Consider the following 17,398-nt stretch of genomic DNA (forward strand, 5'->3'; position numbering starts at 1 on the left):
CAGGATACCTGGATTCTTCCCTGGAGCACACACAAAAAAAAGCAGCCCCTCCCAATCAGTGATCAGCAGTGCCCTCCCCACCCCCCATCTAAGCAAGGGGTGTACACCAGCTTGCCCCCTCCCCCCCATATCCCTATTTCCAGCTCCTGGGTTTGCTCACTACTAGGGGTGGGGCAAGGTGGCCCTAGGTTTCTTCAGACCATCTCACCCGACCCCACAGTGCTGAAGACTCCCAAGATCATGAGGCCAGCTCTGTATTACAGACCCTTGCTACTGCTAATGACCACCCTACCTCTCCGCCCATCTCTATAGGGCCACTTAGCTGCAGGCAACAGCCAGCCCCTCCCCAGAGACAGGGGGCTTCCTGACCCATTCTAAAGAAGCATCTAACCTAGCAGTGACTGCTTTTAGCAGGCACACCAAGAAATAAAGTCCCCCACCCCATACTATTCTGATCACCACCTGACAGAGACTTAACAGCCTGTGCCCATAGGTGCTGGGATGGAGGTGGAAGGTGGGGGCTTGAGAACAGACCATTCCCCAGCCAAGTGAGGACACAGCCTTGAATCTGGCACGGGGCAGGGAAAGATTAACTCACCTCTTGGCAGCCGTGCCTGACACCAGCTCTCACCCCTGCCCACTCAGGGCTCAGGTCACACAGCCACTGCCAACACCACTTAGGGTACACAAGCACTACAGGCTGGCCACCCCCAGTCTAAGTCAGTGGTACTTAACTTATGGCCTGTGGGCTAAATCCAGCCAGTGGTACACCAGGCCATCCCCATCCTGGATCAAGCCTAAAGACTGATCTGACACATGGGATCCAGTCTACAGACTTGCCCCGTGCCACTGTCCTGGGGGAAGAGGGCACAAGTATGCTGCCACTGAAGTAGGTTGGACTAAATGACTTACAGAGGTCCTTTCCAGCCCCACTACTCTATTACTTCCATCCTTGCCATACACAGTGTGGGCCACATGCTGTACCCCTCCCAATTGCTGCTTGGTATAGGCGTGGGAGGATGGACACCACCCAGACCCAGAACTCTTGGGTTCTGCCAACTCTGGGGGCTGCCACCTGGATGGCCTGATCCAATTCAACCCTGGTTTTCAAAAGAGGCCAGTGACGGCCCCCACCCCTCAGTTAGCTATGCCACTGGGTAAGATATCCACACCATGAAAGAGCCCAGAGATCCCGCCACCAATCTAGAATCCTGCCCCAGCTTTTAGCTTCTGGAGTTCAACCTCTGTGCAGAGGTGTCCAATACCCAGCCCACTCAAGGGAAAGACAGAAGAGGAAGGGTGGTTTGTTTTATTGACCAGGGTTTAGATCAAGATACCATACTGTTTTAGCACATCTGTGTACTTAGCAATCTTGCCTTCGACATTCTTCTCTGCTTGCTTCCTGAGTTTCTACATGGAGGGAAAATGGGGAAAAAAAAAAAAAAAAGACATGTTAGGGGTGTTTTTCAGGCATAGCTTTTTGCTCCCTGCCTATGTTTTACCATGTTTATTTCCTGTGTTTCTGGACTTTGCTGGTTGCTACACCAGGCGGGGAGGGAATTTCATTTCCCCATGCTTTCTGCTGTCTGACGGCGGGGGGTGGGGGGTGTTGTTAAGCCTCCCTCAGAGGCACTGGGTGTTGGGTGCAGCCAAGGCTGGGGATTAGGACTCTGTTGTGCCAATGCTTCTGCTGGGACTGCAAACTGGGAGGTTCCTAGCTAGAGGGTTGCCCCCAACCTCCTTCCCATTCCCCTGTTCAGGGTCAGACCAATTGCCAGACCTGGGGTCAGGAAGAAGTTTTACCTTAGATGGGTACAGATTGTGGGGGTTAGCCATCCTCTATAGTAGGAAGTGTGGCCTTCACCTGGGATCTCTTGAGCATTAACAAACTTTTCACAGCACAAGGACCTTGGCTGCCATGGCCTCCCTGCTTTACCCATGGCAGGTTTGGGTATAAGTCTTGTGTTGTGTCAGGGGTGATGATAGCTTTGCTAGCAGGTTATAAATGTTTATGGAATAGTTTAAATCTGAAGAGAGATGATTCTCAGGCAGGGGGTTGGACCAGACATCTGGAGGTCCCTTCCAGCCTCACTTCTCAATAACTATGATCTCATGCTGGGCTCTGTACCTTATCCAGGCCTCCTCCTCAGAAGGAAAAACAGCCTCAAACTGCAGCAGGGGGAACTGAGGTTGGAGATTTGGAGGATCTTTCTGACTCTAAGGGTGGTCAAGCATTGGGACAGGCTACCTAGAGAAACAGTGGCATCTCTACTCTTGGAAGTCTTCAAGAGCAGATGGGACAGACACATGGCTGGGATGGCTTAGTCAGAGATGATGCGATTTCATGAGGTTCCTTTCAGCCCGATTTCCTTGTGTGTGGGGCTCTGATCTGATCACAGGTTGTTTTTTTTGTTTTTTTTTTTTTTACATGAAGGGTGTGTAAGATTTAGTGATCGGAAGAACAGGGAGGGATCTTTAGAGGGAGCATGCCCGACCTCACTGCTACTACACAGGTTGCATACCCTAAGCTTTAGCTCTGGTGTTAGGAGCAGACCTGCAGCAGTCTCAAGATGGCTGCCTGCAGTGGGTGGTATTGCAGGGTTGGCCACTAGAGGGGTGCAGGGGGAAGCTGGTTTACAGAGCAAACTATCACTTGGGACAGCTGTCTGTAGCCTTCTCCACCTGGGGCACAGGTAGGCAGGTGCTAGGAATCTCCCTGCCTCAAGCTTTTCTCCTCACAAACAGAGCACGCACGCAGCCCTCCCCCATCCCAAAGCACCATGTTTGCAGGCCCAGAGCCAACAAAGCTCTGCAGGCCAGATCCAGCCTGGTCTAGGGCAGTGGTCAGCGACCTTTTCAGGCCATGGGCTGGGAGGCCCAGCTTGAGTTGGCAGCGGGTCCTAACAGCTGCTTTCCCATCTCCACTAGCATCAGCTTTCAGAGTCAAGGCAATCTCCTGGCCAAAACCCCCTGCCAGATTTCTGGCCCCACACACCAGCCGCACGTTCCATATCCAGCCCACAGGGCCAGAAGTTTGGTGGTGCAACCAACAGAAGTGGTATTAGTTAGTTACCACAACAGCAGTTAATATCACTGCTCATCCCACCAGCAAATTTCTGTCCCTGTGGATAGCCCCCAGTCTGTAGTACACGTACCACCAGTGGTACACGTCGACATATTATAATTACTTTATATGACAAAAGTTTGCTGGTGTTAAGGTTATATAGCTTTAAATTGCTGGTGAACAAATCTGTCAGATTTTGGGAATCACTGGGCATAGGCTATAAGTCAGGTATATTAAAGACATAAGAAGAGACTAGATGGCCGTATATATCCTGATTTAAAAGGGACTGGACACAGCCAGTACCTGGTATAACATGCACACTGGCACATAGCAACCTCTCCTCTCTCATGGGCCACACTCCAGAGCACAGCAACTTCAAGATGATCCTGCCTAAGGCAAGGGGTTGGGCTAGATGACCTTTGGAGGTCCCTTCCAGCCTGACTTCTTGATGATTTTTATATGAGGCACAGCTTTAAAGCCAGGTCTGCTCTACTTTTGTTACAGAAATCAAATTACTATATGGTTGAGCATCACATGTCTGTTCCCTTAGACAAGCCAGCAAGTAAGGCATCCTATTCCTTGAGGCTTACAACAAGGATGTCACACATACAGTCTAGAGTCTCTTCATCCAGCCTGCTGGGCTACCAGAAGTTGGGGAGTGTGGCCTGTCACAGAACCCAATAGCTCTGCTTGCCCTAATACCACTGATCCCACCATCCCTACACCACTTTGGAGCCCTGGGGTCTAGACCAGGCCAAGGGAAGAGTTTGACATCCCTAGCTTACAAGAAAGGGCTGTGTACCCCCATCTTCCCTCCACCTTGCTTCCCTGAGGGGCTGACTATTTCTTTGGGAAAGCTGGTATGATCCCTCAGAGATAGTAGGGTAACAAGCACCTTATAGCTGAGTTTTGTCCACACAACTAGTGCTCAGCAGTATGGGGATGTCTAACCCCCTCCTCCCCAACCCACATAACCTCCTCCCCAACCCACATAACTTTGGCCCAGCTACACTGGTTTTGATAGAGGAGTATAAATCAGTTCCCCGTGGATGGGCCAGAGTTCACAGCTGAATCCTTAGGCTGGTATAAGCCAGTCACGCCGTGTGTGTGTTGAGCAACCCTCAGCCCTGAGCGACACAGCTTACTGCAAGGGGAAAAAAAAGAGTGACACTAGGTGTTCAATTCCTTTGAGTGAAATCATCTGCCTTGATGTAAGCATATACAGCAGTGACAGTAGGGCAGTGTAGATGCAAACAGGCTCCCAGACAGACACTGAGCTTCTTTGGCTAAAATTCCTTGCATAAGATCACAGGCCAGAGATGCAGCATTCCTTAAGGAGGAAGAGATGCAGTTTCTGTGGCTTAGAGATACACAGCTGAGTGGCAGAGGCTGGGACCGGAGAGCCACTTGCAACACTCACCATCAGTTTCTTCTTTTTGTTATAATGGAGCTTGGCTTTCTCCTTGCGTTTCTCCTCCAACGTGGCGGTGATGGCTTGGTATTTCCAACCAACCTCATGGGCCAAGCGTCCTAGGTAAGCAAACTGGAAGGGGAAAAGAGACCAGGATAGAACCCAGGCATCCTGGCTCCCATGCCACCCCCCCACCCCACCCCCGCAACCTACCCCCACTCCCTTTCCAGAGCAGAAAGAGAACCTAAGAATCTAATGTCTCCCCCACACCCATTCTAAATAGCACCCAGAGCCTGTAGCACACCCCAGGGTGGTCTCAGATGGTAGTGCATGTAATAAGGTTGTCTCACAGTCGTGAAACTCGAAAAGAAGTGGTGTTAGCATCATCACAGACCTCAGGGGCCAGCTCCTGGCATGATGACTGGACATCAACTCCCAATGTGCCCCAGCTATCCAGTCTAACCATTACAGGCCACCAGGGAAGCCAGACAAAACCACTGCACAGCTAGCAGCTCCCTAGGCCAGTCAGGAAACCTTGATAGGCTCCCACCAGAGTCCCTTGCCCTCAAAGGTCTGTGGAATTCTTTTCCCAGAGACCTGCAGGACTAAGAGCAGGGAAACTCCCTGCTTCATGACAACACCCTGGCACAATGTCCTACCCAAAGGAAGGAAGAGCTTTGGGGGTGGCAGTGGGGCATACATACCTTGCGGGTCGGTTTGAGGCGAACAATCTTCAGAGCTGCAGGCACCACCATGCGCTTCCTCTGTGCAGGGTAGGGGAAGAAGAGCATCACATCAAGGACGGGGGAGCAGGAATAGGAAGCAGGAGGTGGAGAAGGTGGCGTCTCAGTGTTTGAAGGATTTTTTTCTCATAAGCCATCAAACAATGTAGGTAAATTAGAGCATCACAGACGCACGGTGGGAGTGATTCTGTCCCTCCCACCCACCCAGCAGGGGGCACCATGCCTCACCTTGTCATAAGGGGGGGGGATGCCATCAAACACCTTCAGCCTTTCCAACGCAGCCTGCCCCCGCTTGGTTTTGTGGGGCAGCATCCCTGCATGGAGAGGAGACCTGGTTAGCAAAAGGGCAGGATGGGGTCACAGAGGGCCTGTGCTGGGGCTGCCTTCTGCTCCATTTTCCACCAGGGGCAAAAAAAGGGCCATGGCTGGGGCAGTTCTCACCCTCTTCCTCACCCCTGCCCTTCAATGGGGGGGTGGGGGGGATTTATAGGCATGCCTCTACTCCCCAGGCCAGGAAGGGACAGCTGCAGGGAGCACAGCCAGGGCATGTTGTACCAAGGCTGTTCTCTGCCCCTCCCTGAGGGAGGCATGAGACGGGCAGTTATGCTTCCCAGGCCACACAGTGACCTTGCTCTAACCCCTGCAATGCCAGAGGTCACTGCATTTACACTCACTACCCCAAAGTTAGTAATCACACCCCCAGCATCTCCTCTAACTCCCCACCACCACCCTCCTCCATCTTCTGACCCACCAGACCCCACAGCCCTCAGAGCTGGAACAGAACCCAGGTCCCAGACACTGAGCTCCCAGCCACCCTGCTCCAAATCCACCCAAACCTACTCCTCTCCCGGAGCTGGGGAAGCTCACTAAACAAAGAACCACCCCAACTGGCCCTTTAAAGGTGGACGCATCCACCCCTGGGGATGTTACCTCGGACAGTCCTCCAAAAGATGCGGCTGGGGGCACGGAAATGGTATGGCCCACGGGAAGGATTAGTGTTCATCCTCTTGCGGAGGAAGGCCAGGTACTTGACTGGAATGAGAGCAGTGCCCAGGGCAGGGGTTAAGGATTAATCTATACCTTTACAGGGTAGAAGGACACCTAGGTCCCATTCTTAGCTTTGCTACAAGCCTTCTGCAGGACATAGGCACAGCCCTGACTAGATTCCACAGACTGGAGAAAGGAAGCAGCCAGCCAAATAGAAGACACCTAATGCTAGTTCAGGGCTATATACAGAGTCCCCATGTCCTGTCACAAGGGCCACCAGCTTCCTGCACACAGGCCTCAACTCCAAGAAGAAGTCTCTCAACCCAACAGCTGCAGGAGGGCAAAGAATCAGCACCATGAAATGCTGTGTCCCGATTGTGGTAGGAGGGGAAATGTTAGGCTGAAGAAGGACCCAGGAGTCCTGGCTCCAAAGTCCCCTGCTTCCCACCAGAGCCAGGTCAGATTCCAGACATCTCAGCTCCCACCCCTGCTTGAAGAGGTACTTACGTTTGTTCCGGTAAAAATTTCCAGAGATGTTGATGCCCTCACATCTCACTACCACCACCTTGCGTCCTAGGAGAAGGCAAAGAGAGATGGTAACAGTGTCTCTGGGCAGACTCAGGCCATACCGGGGGGGGGGGGGGGGGGGGGGGGGTTGAACATGTCAGGTAAAATTCCTAGCCCAATCAAATGACTACAGAAAGGCACAAGGCCCAAAACTCTACTCTGAACGCCCAGAAGGATGGAGTCAGACCTGCCTGGTGCTCCTCCAGGGGCTAACAGTTTGGCTAGGGGTGCAATCAGCAGGCCATAACTGGGCCAGTTTGCAAAAAGCAATGGATTTGGCAGACAGCAGAGAAGGGTCCTGCCTGGTACCCATCATCCTTGCCTCAGGTCTGGGGGAAAAGAGCTGAGGTAACATGAAGCCTCAAACCTCACCAACAGCACAGACTTCAGCTCTGATGACCTAACCTACAGCAATGGAACCCAGGAGTCCTGGCCCGCAACCCCTAGCTGCTCCACACTGACCCACCAGACACCACCCAGCTAGGACAGAACCCAGGTGTCTTGGCTCCCAGGCCCCCCCCTTGCTCTGACCCATTCAACCCTGCTCCCCTCTCAGAGAGAACCCAGATGCCTGGGCTGCCAGAAGCGGTCTCAGATGGTAGTGCATGGAAGAGGTGTTCTCATGGCCATGAGACTCAAACACCGAGTTAGCATCATCACAGACTTCCCTGTTGGGCACAGACAGGGGCTCCCCCTGGCCCTATGAGGGGGGAGAGTTTCTCCCCCACTCCAAAAATGAGCTAACCTGGACAAAACAAACTACTCCAAACAAGAAACTTTACCACACCTTCAGGTCTCCTGACAAAAATCAATTTTCATTTCTACCTAGGAGAAGTTTTACAATCCCTGCCCGACAAAGGGCAAGTGTGACCAAAAGCTTAAAATAAGTAAAATAATTTGTTTGCAAGTCTCTAGTTGGAAGAGGTAATATCTTTTATTAGCCCATGAGCTTTGATGCCTTCTTTCCCCACCCCCAAACACTTACCCAGCAGGACCTGCTTAGCGACTATGGCTGCGAGGCGACCTAAGAGGTGGCCACGGCCGTCAATGACCAGAACCTGGCAGGAGAGCGGGGGGGAAAGAGGTGGATGTTATTGGGGGCTAAGTGAAGAACCTGGCAGAGAGATGGAGCCCAGCAGCCCCTCGTTTCCACAACTGGAGATGGAGCCCAGCTTGGCGCAGGCCGCAGGAGGCCCTAAGCCCTACCCCTGCAGACCGCAGGGGAGCCCCCTCCTGCACAAGACCCGCCTGAAACCAGCCCCCCAGGCAGTGCCCCACGCGGCAACCCCCGCACGGCCCGGCCACGTGGGCCCACCCAGGACCCCGCAGAGCCACACGGGACTGCCGACACTCCACGCATGACCCCGCGGCTGGGGGTGGCGGGGGACGACCGCAGCCCCGCGCAAACCTTAAGCTCCGCCATCCTCGCCGGCCGCACGGGAAAGAGGCCCAGCCCTGCGCCCGCCACGGGGTCTCCCCTTCCGGCCAGGGCTGTGCACAGGGGCGGAAGTGAGCTAAGCAGCCGGGCGGAAGTAGCGAAGCCTGAGGAGCCGCACTTTGTAGCCAAGAGGTTGGATGGGGCCAGGGCGGAAGTGAGTGGCGGCGGGAGCCGCCATCATGGGCAAAAGAGAAAGGGGTTGGGACCGATAGGGCGGAAGGACAGCTTTGTCGGGCGAGGGCAGCGTCGTCCTAAGTCCGGGCGGAAGTGACCGCCTGTGGGGGGCACTATTAGAGCACGCGCCCCGCAAGTGCCTGTGTAGAAGGCGGGATGGGGTGGAAGTAAGCCCACGCCCACCTCGTGTTTATTCAGATATGTAAATAAGCGCGCCTCCACGCACAGAGACCGCAGTCAGGATGGGGTGCCGGAGTGGGGCCTCAAAGTGGCAGGGAGGCCTTCTCCATGGGGAACCCACTCCCCTTCTCCCAACAGCAGGAGGCCTCATCACCCCTCCCCACTGCCCCCTGACATCACAGCCACCCTCCACAAGCCCCAAGGACCCCCCCATCATCATAGCCTCCTCCCAAGGCCCACTGGCAGACCCGCAGCCTTCAGCCCACCCTCACATCATACCCAAAAACCTCCTCTGTGATGTCACAGGCCCACCTTTTGCCCCAGCCATGTCACCATCTCCTAGCCCTCCAAACCCCAGGCCCATCTCCACTCTGATGTCATATCCAGCCCCTCTGACATCACAGTCATTTCTTTTGGGCCCAACCTGTGCCCTACCCTGACTGTCACAGCCCCACATCAGAAACCCCCGAGGAACCTCCACCTGTGACCCAAAGGTCACAGCCAAACCAACCCTCCCAAGAAACCCCACCAGCCCCCTGTGACATCACAGCCCCACCCCCACCCTGATGCCCCAATGGGACAGAGACCCCAGCACGCACCCACCCACACTGTGGCCCACTGCACAGGGAAGCATCACCCCAGACACCCACCCCGGCCACCTGTCACATATACACACATAGGGGGTCTCCACACATATCTTTACTGGGGTTTCTAGCGGGGCTGGGGGGTCAGACCCGCTCTTCAGTGTACGTCACCCCCAGCTGCTGCCGCACCTCATTCATGATGAAAGCGGCCAGCTTGCTCTCGGCCAGTGGCAGGATGGGGCTCTCCTTCAGGCCTGTGGGAGACAGCGGGACGGGTGTCAATGTGGAGGGCATCAGAGCTGTCTTCCCCCCCTGCAATGCCTAAACCTGGGATCTACCAGCCAGTGCTGCAGGCTTTGCCAAACAGTGCCCTTGCTCATCACCTTTCAGCACACACTGGCATACATGCTTGGCCTCATAGTGCAGCCCTGTGCTGTTCAGGAAGTTGGGCTGAGAGCGGAGTAGCAGCAGGAACTCCTCCAGTTCCCATTCACTGCCAGCTCCATGGGGCACCACAAGTGATCCAGGACCTATTGTGGGGGAGACACAGCACCCCAGGGCTCAGCACAGGGGCACAGCTTGGGATCCAGGATGCCCAGTTTCCACCCCCATCACTGGGAGGGGAATGGGGCCTGCTGGGAGCCAGCATGCCTGGGTCTAGGCTGTGCCATTGAATTTCTCCTTCCCTTCTTGCCTTAGTTTCCCCTCCTAGCCTGATACCTGGAGGATGCCATTGGTGCAGCCAGCCTCTGCCTGGTTAAGCAGCTTCACCACCTTGGAGCATGTGAGCCCAGCCTGACGCTTCCCTGACTAGTTCAGGATGATGGAAGTGGTTTCATCCACACCTAGAAGGGGAGGCAGCTCCAATGGGACCCTCTATCCCTCCAGCCCTGCTGTGCCCCTTACTTCTGACCTGCAGCCCCCAGCTCATCCCAAACCTTATGGGTGCCCCTTACTCCTGCCCCCACAGCCTCATTACCCGTGGGGCACAGGAAACCCAAGGCAGTGATGGCCTCAGGCTTCTCACCACGGAAGGCCATGTAGGCGAAATGGACGACAGCAGCCAATGTCCAGCACCGCGCTGCCACCCAACTCCTTCTCCACAATGCGCAGGACCCCTGTGATGGGAGCCCCAAACTCTGCCCTTAGCAGCTTCTCTTCCCTGACCCCATCTGAAGACAAGAGTGACAGGATCTGCTGGGAGGCTGGGAAGAAGCGGGTCCAGAGCACCTAAGGTGGGGGGAGGATAGGGGCAACTGAGGGGGCTGCTGTGCCATATTGCAGAGGGGTTGGGAGGGGGAGCTGCACTGCAGGGCGATCCTGCATGGGGTGCCTTGTCTCACCTCCACAAGGAAGACCCCGCTCTTCCAGGCCTCCTGGGCCACCTCCTGTACCTCAGCTGCATTCATGGCCGTAGGCTTCTCCAGCAGCACAGGCTTGCCAGCCCGCAGAAACAGCTGCCCTGCAGGCAGGTGGATGGGATTCACTACCCCCACATACACCACATCTGCAACAGTGCAGTCAGCTGGGACCCAGCTGGGACCCCCAACCCATTGCCCAGAGCTGGGACAGAACCCTGAATCTCAGCCCCCCAACCTTCCCAACCCACCAACCCCACTTCCCTCCAGGGTTGGGAGAGAACCCAAGTGTCCTGGCTTTTCCTTCCCTCCCTGTAGTATCCCACTAGCCCCCACTTCCCTCCCAGGCTGAGAGAAAATCGAGGCATCCTAGTTCCTGCCCCTGCACCCTCAGCTGTGACCAACCAGGCCCTATTTCCCACCCAGAGCTGGGAGAGAACCTAATTTACCCTCCAAATCCCTGTGACTTTACAAAGCCCAATCCCCACACAGTGCCCCAACCACCCCTCTCTGCCATAGGGTCCTTGCCCCCTAGATGGGCTGGATCTGCCTTGGCCCAAAGGATCTCCCTTCTCCCCCACCATCCCAATGCTCACCTACGTCAGGGTCCTTGGCCAGCTCCTCACAGCTGCCATAGGCAGGATCCTGTGTTTCTGGGCATATTGCTGGGCATGACATAGTTCACGGGAGATGATGGCTGCTTCGGGGGGGGGGGGGGGAGAAGGGGAGAGCAGTAACATGGACCCCAGCAGAGAGCAAGAGAAACCCTCTGCTTTCCAGACAGAGAACCCAGGTGTCCTAGCTCCCAGATCCCCAAATCCCACTCCTCTCCCAGAGCTGAGGTAGAACCCAAGCACATGAGCTTACAGCCCCCCCCAACCCACCAGACCCCCCTCCCTTCCCCGAGTGGGGATACAACCCAGGTGTCCTGGGCTCCTAGCCCCCGGTATTACCCTGTTCCACCGAGCACTACCAGGAGTGACTAGAAATACTGGTCACAAGCTGGCAGAGGGTAAATTCAGATTAGACATTAGGAGACGCTACAAGAAGTCCTTTTTTAAATACATAGGGGGCAAAAATAAGGTACCGGGTAACGTGGGGCCCCTGCAGGACACGCTGGGAAATTTGGTCGTCACACCAGACAACAAAGCTAACCTATTTAACGACTTCTCTGCCTCCATTTTCCTGAGCAGGGACTGGATCAGCCCCCACACTGGGCCCTACTCAGGCCCCAGGGGAGGTGCACCTAGACCAAGGGTCAGTGAGGATCTAGTCAGGGAACTTCTGGAGGGTCTGGATGTATTTAAATCAGCTGGTCTGGACGATCTCCACCCCCGAGTGCTGAGGGAATTAGCTGAGATCATTGCGGGACCCCTGGCATGGCTTTACAAGCACTCATGGTGCTCTGGTGTGGTGCCAGAGGACTGGAAGAGGGCCAATGTGGTTCTCCTCTTCAAAAAAGGGAGGAAGGAGGACCTGGGGAACTATAGGCCAGTTACTCTTACCTCGATCCTGGGTAAGGTTTTTGAGAGAATTATTCTGGCACATGTCCACGAGGAGCCAGCGGGGAAGATTATGCTTAGGGGCAACCAACATGGGTTTGTTAGAGGCAGATCTTGTCAGACCAACCTGGTGGCCTTTTACAACCAAGGCACCAAATCCTTAGATACAGGGGTAGCAGTGGACATAGTCTTCCTGGACTTTCAGAAGGCCATCGACACTGTTTCTCACCCCGTTCTCATTAAGAAACTGGGGGACTGAGGTGTTGACACCCACACAGTCAGTTGGGTCCCCAACTGACTGGAGGGCTGCACACAGAGAGTGGTGGTGGGTGGGTCATTTTTGACCTGGAGGGATGTGGGCAGTGGGGTCCCCCACAGCTCGGTCCTCAGGCCTGCACTATTCAACATCTTCATCAGTGACTTGGACAAGGGGGTAAAAAGCACCCTGTTCAAATTTGCTGATGACACTAAGATGTGTGGGGATGTGGGCACACTAGAAGGGAGCAATAGGCTGCAATAGGACCTAGACAGGTTACAGGGGTGGGCGGATGAGAATAGGATGGGTTTGAACGCTGACAAGTGCAAGGTGATGCACCTGGGGAGGAAGAACCAGCAGCAGACCTACAGGCTGGGGAACTCCCTTCTCGTCAGCGCAGAGGCAGAAAAGGATCTTGGAGTCATCATTGATGCCAAGATGAACATGGGCCGGCAGTGTGGGGATGCAGTCAGGAAGCCAACCACACCTTGTCATGCATCCACAGATGCAGCTCAAGCAGGTCCAGGAAGGTGATTCTCCCCCTCTATGAGGCACTGGTAAGGCCGCAGCTGGAGTATTGTGTCTAGTTCTGGGCACCACACTTCAGGAGCAATGTGGACAACATGGAGAGGGTCCAGAAGAGGCCACTTGCATGATCAAGGGGCAGCAGGGCAGGCCCTACGAGAAGAGGCTACGGGACCTGAACCTGTTCAGCCTCCACAAGAGAAGGCTGAGGCGGGATCTAGTGGCCTGTTACAAACTAGTCAGAGGGGATCAGCAGGCATTGGGGGAGTCCCTGTTCCCCCGAGCACTACCAGGAGTGACCAGGAATAACGGTCACAAGCTGGCAGAGGGTAAATTCAGATTAGACATCAGGAGGCGCTACTTCACTGTCAGGCCGACTAGGATCTGGAACCAACTTCCAAGCAAAGTTGTGCTGGCTTCTAACCTGGGGGTCTTTAAGACAAGGCTAGATGTATACCTTGCTGGGGTTGTTTGACCCCAGTACTCTTTCCTGCCATGGCAGGGTGTCAGACTTGATGATCTGCTCAGGTCCCTTCTGACCCTGCTAACTATGAAACTATGCTCTACTCTGCCAGAATCCCACTCCCCTGCTAAAGCGAGGAGAGAACCCCAGCACCCTTGGGCCCCAAGCCTGCTCTTCTGCCCCCTGTGAGTCCCCCTATGCCCCCCTGGGACTGATCTCCCCACAGGAGCCTTGAAACCTGCCCTGCAGCTGCCTCCCTGCATTTCTTCTCTGCTTCCCAAATGCCTCCTTCACCCCCAGCCCCTCCTGCCCCCTCCAGATACCTCCTGCCCCCAAACTGTTCCTGCCCCTACAAGGTCCCCTCTGTCCTTAGCATCACTCCCCCTGAACCTCCATTCTTACTGGTTGGCCCCAAAACCTACTGTACCCCAGACTTTTTCCTGCACTCACCCAAAACCCCTGACCCCCCAGCTCCTGGCACCCCAAGTCTGTGTAAGTGCAGAAGGGAATCTGGGGTGTAGCAGAGGTAATTTCTGGGGAGACAACAGGATGTGGGGGCAGGGGGTACTTCTTGGCCTGGGGTACAGCTGATACTGGGGCCCACAGGGAAGTGGTAGACAGGTGGGGGGACCCAGCAGTATTTCTGGGGTGCACATTTGAGTACCAGAGGGGTCCCTGGGGTGTCCTGGCATGTTTGGGGTTAATTCAGGGGGGTGTAAGGGGTTAATTCCACCCTGGAATTAACTCCAAACATGCCAGCAGCCCCCCCAATACCCCACATCTGCTGGGTGCCTCAGCCTATCCAGAACCCAGAGACTGCCGTGTACCCCCAGATCAGCTGCACCCCAGCCCCAGAAGTACTCCCCTGTCCCCCACATCCTGCTGTCCCCCCAGAAATTACCTCTGGCTCCCTTATTACTGCTGCACACCAGAATCCTGCCCCCCCCCCCACAGACCATTGTACCAAACTTGTACCTGCACCTGCAAATCTCCCTGTGCCCCCATAATCCCCTATCCCCAAATTCTCTGGTCTTATACCCCAATATGGCCACCCCCAGAGGATCAAAGAGACCCCCACACTCCATCCCCGCCCATTACCCCTGGCTACCTGGTTCCACAGGCCCCCCCCCAAAAACAAAACAAAACAAAACAAAACTAACCCAACTCAACCTAAATCTGCCCTGGATGACTGTCCCCTCCCACCCTTTGCCAACTCCTGTCCCCTTAGAGCCCCGTGCTCCCTAAAACCCTGAGCCCTTCAAGTGACAGCTGCCCTCTAAGACCTCACCACCTGCCTGGCCCCACCCATAGTGCCAATCCTAGCACCCCTAGAAATGCCCTGATCACCTCACCCTGAGCCCCATTATCACCTCTAATCACATCCCACCCCCCGATGCCACCCCGCTGTCAGCCCTGATCACCCCCATGACACCTTGCTATCATCCCAATCAATGCCCCCTCCACCCCTGGTAGCACCCTGTCACCCCTGGTCACCCCACCAGAGGGCACTCTCTGTCACCATGAACACCCCCCAATACCACCCCACTGTCAAGCCTGATCACCTCACTCCCAAGACCTCTGGTCTTGCCCCCCTAAACCCCAGTCTTGCCCCTGATCACCCCAACCCCGGCACCCTGCTCTCACCCCTGATCACCCCCAGACTCCCCTTGCCTTTTGCCCCCCAAATTCTCTACAACTCTCCTGGTCCCCTGCATACACAGATCTATTCCCTCCAAATCTCTTGGCACCTGGAATCCCTCAGCCCCCTGCAAGCTCCCAGCACCTCTGGGTCCCCCAAAATGCACTGCTCCCCAAATGTATTCCTCCACACCCCTAGATCCCCCATGCCCCTTAGCCTGAGCCCCATACCCCTCCCAGCCTCCCCTGCCCCTCTGTCCTCCCCAGTTCCTTCTCTCAACCAACAGGGCCCCCCAAAATGCCCCCAACCCCCAGGGACCCACAAAATCATGCCTCCCAACCACACTGTGTGCTTCTGGGCCAGGAAGGTCTTCAGAGCAACGAGGAAGTCTTGGCTGATTCTGCCCACAGGGCAGATGCAACAGTGTGTGGCCATGGCTGGGAGTGGGGCTGGGAGTGGAAGGCAGAAACAGGGGCCCCAGATGAGCGGTGAAAGCTCAGCCCCCTGCCCCAGCTTCCCCCACACCAGCCACCAGGGGGCAGGCACTACCAGAGGTGGCCTGTGGTCCTCCTGGCAGCACCCAGGACACCTGGGTTCTCTCCAAGCTGGCGGGGCTGGTGGCTTAGAGCACAGGGGCTGGAGTCCGGACTCCTGGTTTCTTCTATCCCAGGGTGTGTGTGTGTGTTGTGGGGAGGTTGGAAAGGGGCATGGGGTGTGACTGAGTAGAGCAGGGGGAGCCAGGAGCAGAATACCTGGGTTTTGTCCTAGCTCTGTGGGGAGAGGGGGCAGGGAGCCCGGATGCCTGGGTTCTCTCCCAGCTCTGGGACAGGACAGGGGGTGGGTCCCCACCCCCACAATTTTCTGCTCCTGGGGGGAGCGGGAGGGTATTTATCCCCACCCCTGGTGCTTGGGGGCTAGCTGGGGCAGGGAGTGCTGTCAATAGGAACAGCCTGTCCCCTTCCAGGCAGGGAGAAGGAGCTCATGTTGCCCTGACTCAGCTCTCAGAAGCAGGGGGATCGATGGGAGAAGGAGGTGAGGCCAGCTCTACTGAGACTCAGGTTTCTTAATCCTCAGGGTTATAGTCACCTTCCAGGAACAGAGTGCTAAACACAGAATCCAGGTGTCCTGGCTCCCAAGCCCCTGCTGTAACCCACTAGACCCGCCCCCACCCCAGAGCTGGGATAGAACCCAGGGATCCTGGCTCCAAGTTTCCCTGCTCTAACCCATCATACCCTGTGACCCTCCCCAGCCCCGCTTTCCTCCCAGAGCTAGGAGAGGACCCAGGAGTCCTATTCCCAGGCCCCCTGCTCTAACCCCCCACCCCCTTCCCCCAGAGCTAGTTATGCTCACACCTCCTGAGCTTCCAGGCCTCAGCCCCAGAGGGTGATGCTGCCAGGTGCATTACCCACTAAAGCTTGTGCTGGGGAGGGGAAAGATGAAGTGTGGGGCCCAGCCCCCATCCCCAAGCTACCCCCCCCCACCTTTGGCTCCAAGCCCTATGCTTTGCAGCTGGGAGGGCTGTAGTGGCATCAGCACTACCAGCATCAGTAGCTACCTCAGCACTGCACCTGGGACTGCAGGGGCAGGGAAGGGAGGGACATTGGTAAGTCGGCTGTCTGTGGGGGGACAAGGGACTGTGGATCTGGAGTAAGGGGCACCAGCAGGGCTAGGTGGGGGCAGGGTGTTGTGGGTTCGGAGTGAGGGTCACCAGCAAGGCTGAGGGGGACAGGAGGCTGTGGATCAGGAGTGAGGTGCACCAGCAGGGTTGTGGGGGACAGGTGGCTGTGGGTCCGGGCCATCAGCAGGGCTGGGGGAGCCCAGGTCTGGCAATTCCCATCACCCCAGGCCCTATATCCTTCCTCCATCTCAGCCTTCCACCCCTGCCTAGCTAATCCCCAGGCCATCTGTCCCCTGCTCTAATCTCACAGTATCTGACAGCCCACGTGCCAGCTCTCACCCCCAGCCTCTCCCTTCCATGGCCTGCTGCTACCAGCCACCCCCAAACCAAGCTCCTCTCCTAACACTCAGGGCTTGATCCTTTGCATAGGGGGAAGAAATCACACCTGGGGGACCGGCCTCCCCATGGAGGGGCAAAGTCCCCTGCCCCATTCCTACCCCTCTAATACCACCCTGGGGCTGGCAACCCCTAGAGGAGAAAGGCCCCTGCCTCACCCCCACACTCCCTAAGCCAGCCAGTGCCCACCCTGGGATGGGCATCTTCAACCGCTGGAACCCCTGCCTGGCCCAGTGCCCATCCTCACATCCCACCCAGGGGACCAGCCTGTGCTCCACCCTCATCCCATGAGCCAGAGGATCACAGCGTTGGAGCTGTCTCCACAGGCGTGTATCTGCTGTGCCTCACAGACACCCCCAACACCTGGCCCTTCTCTCAGCAGAGGGAAATCCTGGCACACACCAACCTTGACGGCACGAGGCCACAGCTCCTTCCCCACTTTAAGAACCTCCTGCTGAGAGTCTGGCCGCTCTTCTCCCTCCACCAGTTCTTT

General features: G+C 56.1%; 1 protein-coding gene, 3 non-coding genes and 1 pseudogene across 4 annotated transcripts; all 5 read right to left on the reverse strand.

The window, feature by feature from the left end:
- Positions 1 to 1,294: 1,294 nt before the first annotated feature.
- RPL13A (ribosomal protein L13a) lies at positions 1,295 to 8,313 on the reverse strand. The gene is made up of 8 exons (XM_090048935.1): positions 8,181 to 8,313; positions 7,758 to 7,830; positions 6,713 to 6,778; positions 6,149 to 6,250; positions 5,447 to 5,532; positions 5,180 to 5,239; positions 4,485 to 4,607; positions 1,295 to 1,410 (listed from the first exon to the last, which is right to left on the reverse strand). Exons 1-8 carry the CDS (start codon positions 8,193 to 8,195, stop codon positions 1,324 to 1,326), a joined length of 612 nt encoding a protein of 203 aa, XP_089905061.1. The 5' UTR covers positions 8,196 to 8,313; the 3' UTR covers positions 1,295 to 1,323.
- On the reverse strand, positions 4,786 to 4,872 carry LOC149863815 (small nucleolar RNA Z195/SNORD33/SNORD32 family). The gene has a single exon (XR_016442830.1). It is a non-coding gene; the product is annotated as a small nucleolar RNA Z195/SNORD33/SNORD32 family (small nucleolar RNA).
- LOC149863816 (small nucleolar RNA SNORD34) lies at positions 5,315 to 5,391 on the reverse strand. The gene has a single exon (XR_016442802.1). It is a non-coding gene; the product is annotated as a small nucleolar RNA SNORD34 (small nucleolar RNA).
- LOC149863817 (small nucleolar RNA Z195/SNORD33/SNORD32 family) lies at positions 7,358 to 7,439 on the reverse strand. Its single transcript, XR_016442831.1, has one exon. It is a non-coding gene; the product is annotated as a small nucleolar RNA Z195/SNORD33/SNORD32 family (small nucleolar RNA).
- Positions 8,314 to 9,292: 979 nt separating the features above from the next.
- Positions 9,293 to 11,246, reverse strand: LOC149863818 (trans-1,2-dihydrobenzene-1,2-diol dehydrogenase-like; annotated as a pseudogene).
- Between the last annotated feature and the right edge of the window lie 6,152 nt (positions 11,247 to 17,398).

The sequence above is a fragment of the Crocodylus siamensis genome, chromosome 5 (genome assembly GCF_052110815.1).
Source record: "Crocodylus siamensis isolate JL-2025a chromosome 5, ASM5211081v1, whole genome shotgun sequence".
NCBI lineage: Eukaryota > Metazoa > Chordata > Crocodylia > Crocodylidae > Crocodylus > Crocodylus siamensis.